The sequence below is a fragment of the Typopeltis vanoorti genome, chromosome 19 (assembly GCF_054136105.1).
Source record: "Typopeltis vanoorti isolate ZY-2024b chromosome 19, IOZ_Tvanoo_1.0, whole genome shotgun sequence".
NCBI lineage: Eukaryota > Metazoa > Arthropoda > Arachnida > Uropygi > Thelyphonidae > Typopeltis > Typopeltis vanoorti.
Genome location: NC_143567.1, coordinates 58,458,742 through 58,473,801, shown reverse-complemented (window position 1 = coordinate 58,473,801; position 15,060 = coordinate 58,458,742). Strand labels below are relative to the sequence as shown.

The following is a 15,060-nucleotide window of genomic DNA, read 5'->3' as shown; positions in this document are numbered from 1 at the left end:
CAATTATTGAATACAAGTATGTTTTGCGAATTATGGAAAATGTCAGTTCGATTGTCAATTAAATACACAGTTGCTGACAAGCATTTTGCAAGCACATAGATGGTCCTAAAAGCAAGGTCTCCAAAGATATATGTTAATAGATATATTTGGAGATATCTATTAACACAAGTTCAATGTATGGAAATCATAATCGTGAATCCAAAGAGACGCACTTCTTTTTTTAATTTAAATCTACCACGAAACGTATCGCAAACTTAGTGCCTATTGTACATTAGTACCATGTGGGCAAATGTTATAATCAAGAAAGTCTGATAATAATAACCTAATGGTTTTTTAACAGCACAAGAGGTGAAAAAGAAATCAATATTTTAATCCAATATTTTGCCTACAGTAACTGAGGCATTTTCGAGGAAAAAGATAAGAAAGGTAAACAAAGAAAAATTGAGAACATGGAATTCCAAGAAAGTATTGAAATACGCTCTCTGGGTAGTCACAGGTGGCCGTTTCTTTGTTATGACAGTCTTCCAGATATTTGACACTTTTTTAATATCTAAATTTGCTTAGATTACGAGTATTATACACTTTTCTGAAAATACCTGAATTACTACAGCATTGGCGAAATATTAGATTAAACTACTATTTTTTTTACCTGTTGCGTTTATTAATAAACCACTAAAAGTCTTCTATTAACATATGCACACACGATGAATAACCGGTACATAAGTTTAAACAAGCGGAAATTCTGCTCTAGAGACTAAACATGAAGCAAGTAGGATGGTGAACGTTATCACAAATACATCCACAACTATCAATGCCTACTGTGGGATTCGAATACGTAGCCTACTAGATGGAGAGTGGGAGCCCTATCTACTCGAACAGCGATTCCTAATTTTTCTTGGGAGGGGGGGGGGGGCTTGGACTAGAAGTCCAAACACTCCTCAGTGAAAATTTTTGAGTGTGCCATAGTTAAGATAGTTTTGCTTACCCCTACAAATGGGTGTCGTGTGTAAGAATTTTTACTAATTTCCGACGCTCAACTATTAACTGAGCATTGTATACATATAATGTCATGCTAAAATTATGTGCAACATTTTTTTCAGGCAATGGAGACCAGATTCGCACTTATCTTTCATCATAAAATACAAGAAAAATGTTGTTTTTCCTCTTTTGTTGAAAGGCTGTGTAATGAGCACTTCTGGTGGTGACTTCCTGGAATGATTGTGAACTAAAATTTGATATATCCTGTGTATTTGTTTACTGACACTATAAAAAGGATCAGCCCAGAAATTTTTTAAAATTGATTTATAAGTTTTTAAAACTTCTTAGCAAATAATAGTCTTGGAGATGCTGAAAAGTAACTACCGTAATTTTTTAGATTCCACCCTCAAAGTTGCACGGAGAATTGTCGCAAAAGCAGTTAAGGGCAGTGATGCTTCACATCGAATCATGTCACCTCCGGCTAATTTAGTCTTGTCTAAAAATAGGCAGAAAAAATTTTCCTCGCACACAGAAGGGATTTCAACCCATGTTTCTTTCCCAATCAAGTGTCACAGTAAAATAAAACCAATCAGCCAGCTACGAATGGAAACACTTCAAGACTTGCAAAATTACTGTTAGATTGCACTGCTTTTTATTTATTTCTTTATTTACATTTATTGATGCACATTGTATTTACATGTTGTGTTTCAAAGCGATGGTAATATTTGCTTGGATAGGTGCGTTTCCTCTTTCAGAACACATAAAATAGAATAGCAGTTCTGATTGGATTTCTTCAAAATTGTGGCAAAACGTGTGTGGAAATGTCTTATTGGCAACATCCATCGTATCAGCTGCATTCTGTAAGAAACGACAGGCGAGATATCAAACAGCAAGATTTAGTTGATGTGATTTTTATTGGATCGGGAAGCTAAAAGCAAGTAATGACATTACTGTTCTATTCAAATTAAATCTTACTAAAAGTAAGATTCTGTCAGGGCTCGCGTCGTCCGCTAGCTCTACTATTCAACTTCAATCAATCAAGCAAGCAATAGCCACAAACACTAGTGTACATATACGTCGTTTACGTTTTAAGAGGAGAATGACACTTTACTGACTGTGCTCCAAGTGACCTTGACAGTGAGCCATTTAACAATCCGTGTGGTCATAAACGCCGTTAATCGTGAGCAGCTGTATCATGTGCGAATTCGGTGGATGGTATCCGCCTAGTGCATTGTTTCAGCCTCACTTTTTTCCTGGAAGATGAAGTAAGAATAACTATCGCTTAGAGCAATTTTCTCAGCAGAACATCGTTGCAGAAGAATTCGAACTGCGAGCATGTGCCACTTTGGTAAGATGAAGTAATACATCTCTCACACATGACGTGAAATATCATTTCTGTGACGTTTCGTGAAAACTACAATTTAACAATTGGCTCATATTCCTTCAGAAGATTTACACAATCTGATTACTTTTTTTTTATTATTATTTCTGAGGATCGCGTTAGAAGCTGCAGTTAAAGTACGATTCTCTTCAATACTCACTAGATGGAATGAATATTCTTAAGGAGGCGATTGAAGAAATGGGAATGACTGGAAGGTGTCTCTTTTAGCCACTAACTATATCGAGATATTTAAAGTATAAAAATAAATAAATAATTTATTTACAAAAGTTATCCAGCTAAAATTTAATTTATGTTATATAAAAAATTAAATTGCATTTTGCTGGAAGTTTTAATATTTTGATATGGTGAAGAAATAGTTGAGAATTTTATTAGACTGCAAGCGTTAAAGAATTACCCCCCCCCCCACTTTTTTTTTTCAATATGAATATTTTGACTGAATTGTCCACCATAAGAAAATAATATGACCTCTTGGGATTTTAAGAATTTAAAATTATGCTATAGTATCCGGATCAAACATCTTGGATGAGCCACTAATATTCCAAGCAGTAATCACCATAACCATATCAATAATATCATTTGATATTTAACATTTTCAAACTTAATGGTCTTCGAGTTAACACGGCATGTTTAAATAGTAATAATTGTGTTTGTTTTTTCTTAATTGCAGAGCACACATAAAAGTACTTATCAACACGCATGTGTTGATATATGCAGATGGAAAAAGTTAAAAAAAAAAATCTAGAAATGATTCATGATTTAGTATCACATCTTATGATCGAAATCCGATCAATTTCAAACCCGAGAATTAACGAACATAGCCAAATGACTTTATTGCAAATTATGCACAAGCATAAAAATGAGCTTTAAATCATTCGCCAATTACCAACCAATAAAACACCTCTTCTCCAAATATGGATACTTGGCTAATGGTTAAAAGTGCAACAAGTGGGAAAATATAATGTATGGAATTAGAAACTTTTTTAGCACTCAAAATTCCGTATTGCGTTTAACAGTGCTGATTCAGCATTAGTCTCCAAAAAAAAGAAAAGTGACTCTTTTAAGAAATGACGCAGTATTTGCGTCAATGAGAGAATGTTTTCCATAAATAGCTATGTTCGTGTCTGGAACAATGAATAAAACTATAAAGTAAACACTTCAGACGTATGCCCTTGCACATAAAACATATAACAGACAACAAAATATACGGTTTGGTCGTGGTTATAAAAGTCAAACATCCGTATAGTAACATGAAATTTTCTTACCTCATTGCGACATTACTGCCATCGATTACAATGTGTCGCAAGTTACCAGTGTCATCTAGAACTTCCGGCCTATTAATCTCGCTTCCGGCATCGACGATATCATCGACGTCCTCGGTTCCTCTTTCCAATCCTTTACACGTAGCACCCAACTTGATGAGTTCGGCTAAAAGCTCATTCTGGCTAGGATGCGGACCCAACTTTTGAAGAGCTATCTGAACTTGTCCTTCGGTGTAGCCAAGCTTCAATGCAAACTCCACTCGGCTAGTGTAATTGGGATCGGACACGATGACACTGATATCCCGTATCTTGCTCTGTCCCGAAGATCTGGTGTCATGACCAGCCTCGGACACTTCGCGCACTGTTTCACCCTCTGGCTGATGAGTCACATATTCTGCGTATTCAGCTGCCAGAGTATCAGAGACGGTCCTACTTACATCATCGTGGTGTGCATCCTTCGGAGTAAGTGGTTCCGAATTCTCATAGTCCGAATCGTAACTAGAGTCTTCCGATTCCAAGTTCCGACACTGTCGGAAGAGTTCTCGAGCTTGGGCACCTCCAACGTGTTGAGGTAAGGAAGCGGGCACTTCGGGTGTGTCCTGACCCTTCTGTACAGGCCTCTGCAACGGACTTATCGAAGAAAAACTCTGAATTCCTTTCTTGGTCCCTTGTCGTACGAGATCCTGAGCCCTGCTGTCCAGCAGCCGAATTGCTGCCTGTACATTACGTTCCAAGCCGCTCACCACAACCAAATTATTGGGCTCGAATAGCACCAATGCTGAAGTTTCTCGCTCCACTTCATCCCGCATTAGAACTAGCTGATGGTAGATATCCGCAGCGTACTGACACCTGCGTTCAAACCTGGCAGTGCCTTCTGCGCTGGCTGACAACAGATAATCCTGTGCATGAAAAGAGAAAAGAAGTCAGTCGAAGGATTTAAATGATAATCATTATATATTTCATATTTATAAAAATACAAACTACGCGAAAATCGGATCAAGCTAATATGCGCAGAATCCAAGTATTTGCGTATATGTTCCATGAAATGCTTATATCATAATAAAACATAAGTAACATACACCATACATTACGAAGATGAATGCACTGAATATTAACTCTCACCAAATAACAGCATCAACTCTTGTACTTTCCTGCAATACACACACCACACATTAGTGCTTACAGTTAAGAAAACAGGTTTTGGCTCAGTTCACACGCTCGAACGCAATGCATACCAAGCACTAGCTAGAAATTCTCTCGTTTTCCCTCCCATGCTTCGGGACAAGGAATTACTTGACTGGAGGAAATTTAACACCCAGATGTCTCTCTCTTGGTAATTTATTTCGTCCGTGGCCTGTAAATACGTCAGGCTTCATTATAAAAACAGAAGAAAAGGATTTTTTTTTCTTCTGTTTTTATAACAGCCAATGAAATTTATTAGATACAGTACTATAATTTGAAGAAAATAATTGAACTCGATTTGCTTTTACTCATGCAGTATGCTAGGAATTAAAAACAACGTAAAAATAAACAACGCTAGTTTTTTTTTTTTTTTTTTTTGTGTGTGTGTGTGTGTGTGAGAGAGAGAGAGAGAGATCAAATTCATTTCGGTTTGTCATTCGTCACAGATACAATCTTGTCAGGAGACATGATTACGAGCAGCCCAAACCAAAAGATTGATATCTACCAGAATCATTCTTGTTTTTGTGTGCTACTTCAAACGTCGACTTACAAGCAGGCCAAAACTAAACTGGCGTTGGTAGCGCGTAACTTTCTCCCAAGATAAAGGTTAATGTTTCACCAGACATTACTGAACTCCCACACATGCGCCAAGAGAAAGATAATGCAAGTCGAACTGATAAACACGAAACCGCCTACCGAGGGCAAATTTACCAAGACACCTTATGCGTTATAATATAATTAAGGTTATGTCGTGCAAGTGACCACGTAACGCTTGCAGACATTTGGCGTGATAAATTCATTACTTAAGTAAAAGGTTTTTCTCTAATTTCACTATCCAGATTACCTCGCAACTCGTGATCCCATATTGTCGAAAAGAAATATAGTTCAGAGGAATTAACTAATATGAAGATAATATCTACAGAAATAAAGATCCTAAATGTGAGCATTACTAAGTTTGCTAGTTGCAAATAATTGGACTATTAAAAAAAAAAGTGGAAATAAACTCAATAGCAATAAAATTATTAATATTCTACATAAAAATCCACCAAATAACTTTTATTGGCATGTAAGGCAGCACATTCCTTTGCTTCTTTAATACTACAATTAGAAATCCTTTTAGTCATTGTATCATATGTCGAATATTATAAGCATCTATCAGTCAGATATTTATACAAGAAGCAATGCAAAATACTTCCATGAAAACTAACGTTTTGCTGCTTAGCGTGCATTAAGTTTAAATATAATGCAAAGATATTTTTATGAATGCAGTGCCACAAGAAAGAACATCAAATTGTAACTTACCACATTTATAATTCTAGCTAAAGAAGCCAAAATTGGTAAGGTAACAGAGCGACGACGCATGCTTTTTTTTTTAGCGTAAATCGACTCTTTTCAAAGATTATTACACAAACATGCTAACAGTTGAAGAAAAATGCATCCGCATGAAGATAGTAAACTCCAACACGGTTAAAGCATATGATGTGCACGTGGTACCACCACAGTGCCTTTGCAGACCGGGTGCCCACAAACAGGATGCGCACTCCCGGCTAGCTGGCGTCTTGAAGTACGAAGGGTCGCACAGGGAAACAATCGGTCAAGAGGGGTAGTAAGTTTGCCGTGTGACATAATACACAAGTTCGCGCATCCGTCTCGGAATAACAGAGCAGACAACCAAAGCACACAGCTAGAGGCGCACTGTTCCGCGGAAGCAGGAAGACTGTAATGGGTAAGGCGACGGGGCAGAGGCTAGATCCTGGACCCAACCAGGATCTAAGACTCCGGTACGTACCAGGTACTGATGGCCTGGGCTGATGCTACCTATCTGCCTGCGGCAGCAGGCTCGGCGGCACGCCAGTTCTACTTGAAGGAGGGCAAGGGCAGATGTGCAGCAGGGAGGGATGAGGAAAAAGAAGAGGGGAGTTAGGTGTTTGCCCCGTAACTGGGCTCCGCGCAACCGGACCTACTACAACGGAACATGTTTAACTTTCAGACCGGTCAGGCATTTTTTTTTTCTTCTTACTGCGCTGAATATCCGAAATGTTAAATGGTAAGAGAGAGAGAGAGAGAGAGAGAGACAAAAGAAAAAACGCAATCGTTGAGCAAACTTGCCAGAATTATTTTAAACTCTTACATAAAAATGGAGCTAACTACTATATGGAATTAAGTTGCTACAGAAAGCAGATGAAAAATGTGAAGTTAAAAGGAACTAACAGACAATTTTTGTTATAGAAATGTGTGTTGGTTCCTTATTTATAAACTAATGTTTAATGCAGTTGTTTTTTTCGTTACACAGCCTAACTATTTCATCTCGTTCATATTGAACAAAGTTGTAATTTAACACTTATGACACAACTTTTTTCCCCTCCATAACATCTTAACGGTGTTTAAGATAGCATATCAATCTGATATGCTATCTTAACAACGATACCAGTTTTGGTCATACAGGACTATTCGCTACATCCAATGCTTACTGATTATCTCCACATAACAGTACATTTACAATGTCATATTTCTGAAATCAATATTACTATTCAATTACTTTTTTGTATATTCTAATGTTTTACATGTCGTATTTGCGAATTATAAAGTCATTATTTTTGTCCATTACCTCAATATGCTATAAGCGCAACAGTTGCCTTGAAATATATTCAACGATGTCGTTGAAATATATACACAGACTGGTCACTTTATTAGGAACACCACCTGATTTTTCTAAATGGGGAGGTGTTCCTAATAAAGTGGTCACTCAATATATATATGTATGTATATAATACATTTAGTGATGTTTTATGTATGCATACAAACAAAGCGAATATGAATCGCTTTGTTTGTATGCGATTGAAACGAATACATAAGTATTAAAAAGTTATAAAATATATGAAGTCAGGGATGCATTCTAAAATTGTAACATTTGCTGTTCGAACTGCTCCTCGAACATATTCTTTCATACTTTTCACAGCACCATGTTTTTAGCATTCAAATTCTAATATTAGATTTGTATTTTTAACCGAACTATTTCAGTTTTATATTTTTGATCTGTGCAAATACACCACTTACTTTTTTTCCCTTCTCGTTTTGAGTTAGTACAGTGATTGTTACAATAAACATGATGATGCTATATTTTAACGCAAGTATACCTGAAAAATACTTTACACATATGCATATTTTGTTTTCCTTTATTTCAAGGTGCAGCAGAGGTTTTATTAACTTTTCACCTGATATGATGCATACAAAAATAAACGGTTTATTTTTAAACGTATAACCAGATGACAAGAGTGGCATACAACTGTTCACACTCGATGGTGATCTGCATCTCCGCGGTTTCAGAAATCCTATGCTAGATGTTTTAAGGTTAGTTGGTACACTGCCTTCTGCAAGCATCAGAAATAAAATTAAAAAAAAAAAAAAAAAAAAATTATATACCAAGGACCGAAAATTTTTCCTGACACATTCAGTAATCGAGGAATTGTTTATGTTAACGTGATGAAGCGAAATGTATTTGGGTCATTTATAATTAGCATTAAGCCAATTAAATCCATGACGCCAGTCTATCAACTTCATGTGCTCAACAACTGATGTGTTCTGTTACGGGGAAGATAAATTCAAGTTTCAGAGAGAACAAAACCTACTATCTGAAACCGGCTAACTCATCTTTCGTTGAAAAGACCTAGATAATTCCTCGCGTCCTTCATGGGCTTCAAAACGCAATTTTTTTCTCCAACGGACACGTTTGTCTTTAACGCCAATGAGGACATATCACACTAAGTGATAACCGGAACTCGAAACAGTAGTTAACAATCTTAAGGAGTGTCAGAATTCTACTTGTAATAACATCCAAACTTGAGTGGGTAAGTTTCATGAGCAAGATGGAGAAAATAATCTTATACCAAAGCATGTAAAATTGAAAATCCATGCCGTTTATTAATGGAATTTTTTCAAATTTACAGAATGTTATTTTTTATATTATTATAACAGTTGTCTGCAAAATATTATTTGGCGTCTCAACTGTGTACATTCAGGACCACTCGGGAATGAATATTTGTGAATATCTTTAAAGTGTAGATGAATATTTCATCGCCCGATGTGAGACCAGAATCCTGCTTACTGGAGGCCTAAAGTGGCTTGAAAACAAATTCCCTGTTCAGTCTTTAAAGCTTTTTAAAGTCTCTTCTTCAGTTTCGTAGTTTTCTGTCTTCCTGCTGGCACTCCATGGCGCTATTTGTGCGTCAATCCTCAATGCTTTTAAACTATAGAGGAAAGATATGAAGAAAAAAAGAGAACGGATCAACGCAGTCCATATCAGAAGGTTATTATGCATTACTACCAGCTCTTAACATATCTTGGTCTATTAATTTTTCAACACAAAATACTTGGTTTAAAAAGAAATTGAACTGAGTGAAAGTATTTTTTTAACCCCTTAATTATTGTGTTATTGAAATAGATACGAACAGTGACAACATACAATACTTATAAACGTATCGCTAAATATTAATAGTGAACGAGGCCTTTCCCTATATACAATCTTTTATTCGGGTAATGTATCGTCATGTAATTATCTATTAATGGAAAACCATCCATGGTTCAATAATCATGACTTTGGATACATTTCAAGAATCACTAATTCTTATAATTACATACAAATGTGTAAATTACACATTGCAGAATTCACAAAATATGCAACACCGGTTTGCTGAATGATAATGCATGGCTAATTCTACCGGGTTTGATTTAATGATCAAAATATGTTAGTAGATCGATGGAAGAACGGCCTTATGCAAAACATTTATTGTTTATAAACCGATAACAAACAGTAAAAATTGCTTATTATTAAAATACTAAAACTTAATTTTAATCAAAACAATATTCTCTTTTAAATGCATCAAAAGTTTAAGCAGAATAGCATGTCAAAACATGCTGATCTCAGTACTACTAAAACACTAAAAGTACTGTAAGCGAGATTTCCCCAGAAAGACCAAAAAAGAATAAGCGATTCTCGAACGACAGACAAAAAAAAAAAAAATAATAATAATAATAAAACTACTGCCTATTTTCCGGATACTTCGCATTAATATGTATTATAAGTAACAAAAATAAAGTCAACAAATAACATATATTCAAAAGATATTTAAAAAATTAAAATGGAGCACAGTATAATACAATACTGTAAATACAATAAATTATATTTATTGTATTAACCTTTAAATACCTTTCCTAATAAATTTATATTAGGAAAGGTATTTTTACCCATGTATTCACTATCCATTTTATTCTACTTGCAATGCGGGATGTCAAATTGAGATTATGGATAAAACCAAACAAGTAATACGATAACCTTTTATAACCTTCATAAAACAAACCCTAAAATAAATTTATATAAATAGAGAGATGAGATAATCACGAATTTGCTGAATAACAGTTCATTTACATGACTGATGCTGATAGACAACACATGCATTTTGTCATATCCATTGTTGCTGGGTCTGTAACTTTCTCGCGTGGTCCTAAACACACAGCAAGATCCGGCTATTGTTGGACAAACATCCTGGTCCAACGATCATCAAATGAGTGACATATCTATACATTATGTATAAAGGAAACTTGGAAGACAAAGGTCATAATTCTACACGCCAGCAGGTTTTGAAACTAGTTTAGTTTTTCCGACTTTTACTGTCAGATAACTCTTTCAGGATCCGGCATGTTAAAAGAATGATTTCTTTTTGATTGTCAATCAGTAAATCCAATTATATTTCAGAATTGGAAGGGGTGGGGGGTTAAAAAGCATAACGCAGAAAGCTGGGGAGAAGGGGAAGAAACACGAATATATATAAGTTGCAATTACATATAAAAGCAGTTTTAATCAACTTGTACAAGAGTAAACAAGTACTGTTTTATTTTATTTTAGTAGATTTTAAGCATGGTCAATGGTCAGAATGGTAAATCTACGAATACTTTTGCGTTATGGTTCCCCCGCTTTTATTTTTGCAACTCCAAAACCTCGAAAGTTTGTAAACTTATAGTTATATAGGTTTACAACCTGGATAAAATTTATATCCCATAAAATATAAATTAATATTTTAAAAAAAAATTAATGTTTTTGTATTTGTATTCATTTTTACATAAACTGGGAAGTTGTGTACCGTAACAACTTATTATTGTATTTAAATTATTTTGTTTTCGTGACAAACGGTTTCCTAGTGAACAAAAACGCCTAATGCATTATGAACGATGTGTTTAATTTTCCAAGTTTTCTTAAAACACTGGTCTGAAAGCCACTGATGTGTCGGCAGTTTAACAAGCCTCTGTAATTGTGGGCAATGACAATGCCTTTTAAAAGCGGAAAGATTGAAGGTTCGAATCTCGTCTAGAACACAAAGAATCTTTATATGGACTTTTTATTTATTTATTTTTTTTTATTGAAGGTAAGTTAGCTGTCTCATAAGGAAATGACAAGATTTTTTTCAATTTAAGGGCTTTCAACTGAAAGAGAGCCATTATATGTTTGAATCTTTCAGGGTGAAATATTAAAACATACAGAATGTGTGAAATAAGATTATACAAAACAATAAATGAGGGCAGTAAAATAAAATAAAAGCAGTCAAATCCTGGAACAGTTAGTGCTGATATAAAAAAAAAAAAAAAAAAAAAAAAAAACTGCTGTAGTAACAGTCCATCAAAAAAAAAAAAAAAATCAACGTAAACAATGTGCAGCATTCTATCTCTCTATAAGTACCGCATTCCTGAGATGACTATCATGCATCACAAGCATTCTGTACTTCAATAGGATTTGGTAAAAGTCAACACGGACGTGTTTTTTTTTTTTTTTAATTATTTATTTATGGAAGTACTTCACGAAACTATCACTGCAGAGTCAATGTAACAGGATCCAAGTAGTGACAAAGTATCCTGATGGAACGATGACGAGAAAATATTCGGACATCGACAAACGGAACTGTCCTGCTGACCTCTTTGGACAAGGAGTTACCGACTTACTCGTATCCGCAAGTACGGATTTATCTGGGAGTTTCCTGCCAAACGAGGCCGTGAAGTTTAAACACGGATATTGGTAATCCTTGGAGCACAACTAGTTTTAGAATTAGGCTTAGCGCGAAGCGTAAATATAAATTATTTTAAATACGATTGCTGTGTTCAGTGTTATGCTTTCGTGAAAACGGTTTCCTAGTGAACAAAAACGCCTAATACATTACGAACGATGTGTTTAATTTTCCAAGTTTCCTTAAAAATATGTGCTGCTTTTTTTTATTTTGGAGCAAATTTTCTGATAATGAGGATTTTTTATGATAAACGTTTTTACCAGTAGCAATTAATTATACCGTGTAATTAATTAAAAAAATAATACGTTGAACATTTTAAATCAAAACGGAAATGCGACGACAGATTTCAGTAACGACGTCATAATGAAATCTTAAATCGCAATTGTATTCTAACTGCGAGGAATATCCCCCCCTCCCCCCGGCAACAGATTGAGTAAAATTTAAACATGTCGATAAAAATATTTGCTTGGTTTTTATGCATATGACACACACAAACGTTTATCGAAAATCGGACTTAAAAATTATATAAATAAATTGTGTAAAAGAATATAAGTAGGAAAAAAAAAGAAAGAAAGAAACGGCCATATAGAATTTAGCTGCTATTAAAAAAAAAAAAAACCTTGGAGATTATAAAAGACGATCAAGGAACTGATTATGCTCCTTGCTTTAGTTATGAGGAAACTGTCTAATTCTGATAGAATGCAATCAATAACTACATTGTATATGTTACGCTGGCTTGTGAGACGTGTTCATAGATCCGATGAGTGTTTGCTAAAGGAAAAAACTGAAGCTGCTGAATAGATTTCGTTAGAATTGCGGTTGAAGCAATTACGGCTACTGATGCCTGTAAATTGTTTTACTGCGTGTTTCCAGGGCCAGTTTGTTTTGGGGATGAAAATTCGATGTTCGTGGAGGAAAACTACATCTGTATGAGACCAGAAAAAAGTGCATGTTATTTTAATATCTCTAATATATATATGAGAGCCTGCGTGCTTCAGTCGATAACGAAGATGCTCTTTGGATGGAAAGACCTGGGGTTCGAATGCAGTCTAGAACGCGAAGAACCTTTGTAAGGACTTTTCAACTGAAGGTAAGTTAGCTGGTCACGTTTTTTTTTTTTTTTTTTTTTCATTCCGCAAAATAGACAAACTGGCCGACGAATACATGCAAATGATAGATCTGACTATGCATATAAGATTAACCGCCAAATCGGAGCATTTTTAATTCAAACCAACATGTTGAACCCGGTAGTTTACTTATGAGCAATAATTACCATAATTTATCACTGCTTGCAATGATAAGTAAGTGTACTGCATATTTTTATTTGCAGTACACATACCTTTTATTCCAAGTTTTATTTGGTGCAGTGTTTTTAGACTAAAAACAAGAATGTCAATTTATTATTATCAATCTTTAAATTAATAATCGGATCTGAAAGCCTAGCCATAAAACTTTATAATAAATTAAATTCGAGTTAAGGTTGTCGAGAGTCATTAAAATCCCATGAAATGAAACAGCGTTTACTAAAAATATACATAAAAAAAAAAAAAACATTCAGACTATACGGATACTTGCTTCCATGCAGATTCATGAGTTCCTTGATTGTATTTAAAAAAATTAAAAAAAAAAAAAAAAGACCTGAGAAATGCGATTTTTTATTTATTTTTACTATTTTCCCAAAACAACAGATACTTTTGTCTGTTATGGAACATCTTAACTCCGCTCCCAAAATATGCCTCCGTTGATAGCATTTTTTGGAAGAGGGATATATATATATATATATATATATATATATATATATATATATATATATATATATATATATATATATATGCATACACGAGTATATGTGGTTTCAATTGAAGGTGAGAGTTTTTCATCCCGCATATAGGCAAATCGGCAACTGAACACACGCAATTTACAAACAAAAATATTGTTAGTGGAAAACATACTGTCATATGGCGTTGTGCATAATTGATGGATTGTGGCGCTGTGCGTAGATGGAGGATCCCGTAAAGTACATGGTGGGTTCGAGTAGAGTAGAGTGTCCTCGAACGATGAATCCTTAGACTCCTTGAAGATACACGTAATAATTAATGGACAAAACTTGACTGAGTGAGAAGATGGAAAGAAAAGAATAAAGTTTTGTTTACAAGACCAGTTGTAAATTATATTTTTAAAATAAAAAATACATGATATGAAGTTGTTCTAAAGCGCAACGGAATTTAAAATGAATGATCTAGATTTTAACCCATATTGCTACTCTTGAGCGAGTCCAATGAATTGAGCTGGGGTGATACACACCAGTTGCAGAATGTGTTCCAGCATATATTACTTCTAGTGAATGGTTGTTTTGGAAATATAGCATGTTCATTCTATTTTTTTTTCTTGTCTTTTACTGATGCAAAAATTATACTGCTATGCTAAAAGTTCTTTGCACATTATTGTTCAGAGAACACTGGATCTTATTTATGTGATACTAATTTTGAGAATAACTGCTCATGCTTACCTAGGTAACGTGAGCTGTTATCTATGTGAAAGGCGAAAATTCAAATAATAAAATAACAATCCGTGTCCATGAGATGTCTGGCAGCAATGAATCGTTTGTACAAACGATTACATAGAAAGTAAAGCAATTACCACTGTGTGACTAATACAAAGGCATATTTGAATGAGCGTACAAGGCCACGATGATACCTGATCTGTCGCTCTAAGCTTCGACTGTAGTAAATGTTTTTTTATAGATCTGTAACAGTCAGAGGTTATACGCTGTTATCTTCTATTGATCAGCAATTAAATAGTATACAAACTGCTTGTACAAAAAATAAAGTGTACATATTTAGGAGGTATACGTTCTTGGTGTTATGCAATTTGTAACAAGCAATGTTTCATTACCAACAGCAATACCGACATTTATTATAATTAATTAAATATCGCTTTTCTTTCGAAGACGAATTAGCTAAGACTTCCATGAACTGCATATGTGCACGAGAATAAGCTGTTATTCATTGAGCTCAGAGTAAAGACGACTTCAAAATCTCGATTGCATGTATTAATTCAAACTAATCATTTTCGGAGTCATTTTTAAATAGGATTTGAAATGTTAAAATTAAAATTAGTGTTGCAAAATGGTGTCAAATTAAACATTTTACTTCAATTTGGTGCATTTCCCGCTATCACTATGAAT

The 15,060-nt window shown here is 34.7% G+C and overlaps 1 protein-coding gene across 2 annotated transcripts in view; it reads right to left on the bottom strand.

Annotated features, from left to right (window-relative positions):
* The window catches only part of LOC150096147 (uncharacterized), a 155,844-nt gene that overhangs the window by 46,858 nt on the left and 93,926 nt on the right, over positions 1-15,060 (bottom strand). For both annotated transcript variants that reach the window (XM_090409520.1, XM_090409521.1), the window contains exon 2: positions 3,643-4,538. In XM_090409520.1, coding sequence (XP_090265646.1) covers positions 3,643-4,538 — 896 coding nt within the window. The remainder of the gene's footprint in view (positions 1-3,642; positions 4,539-15,060) is intronic.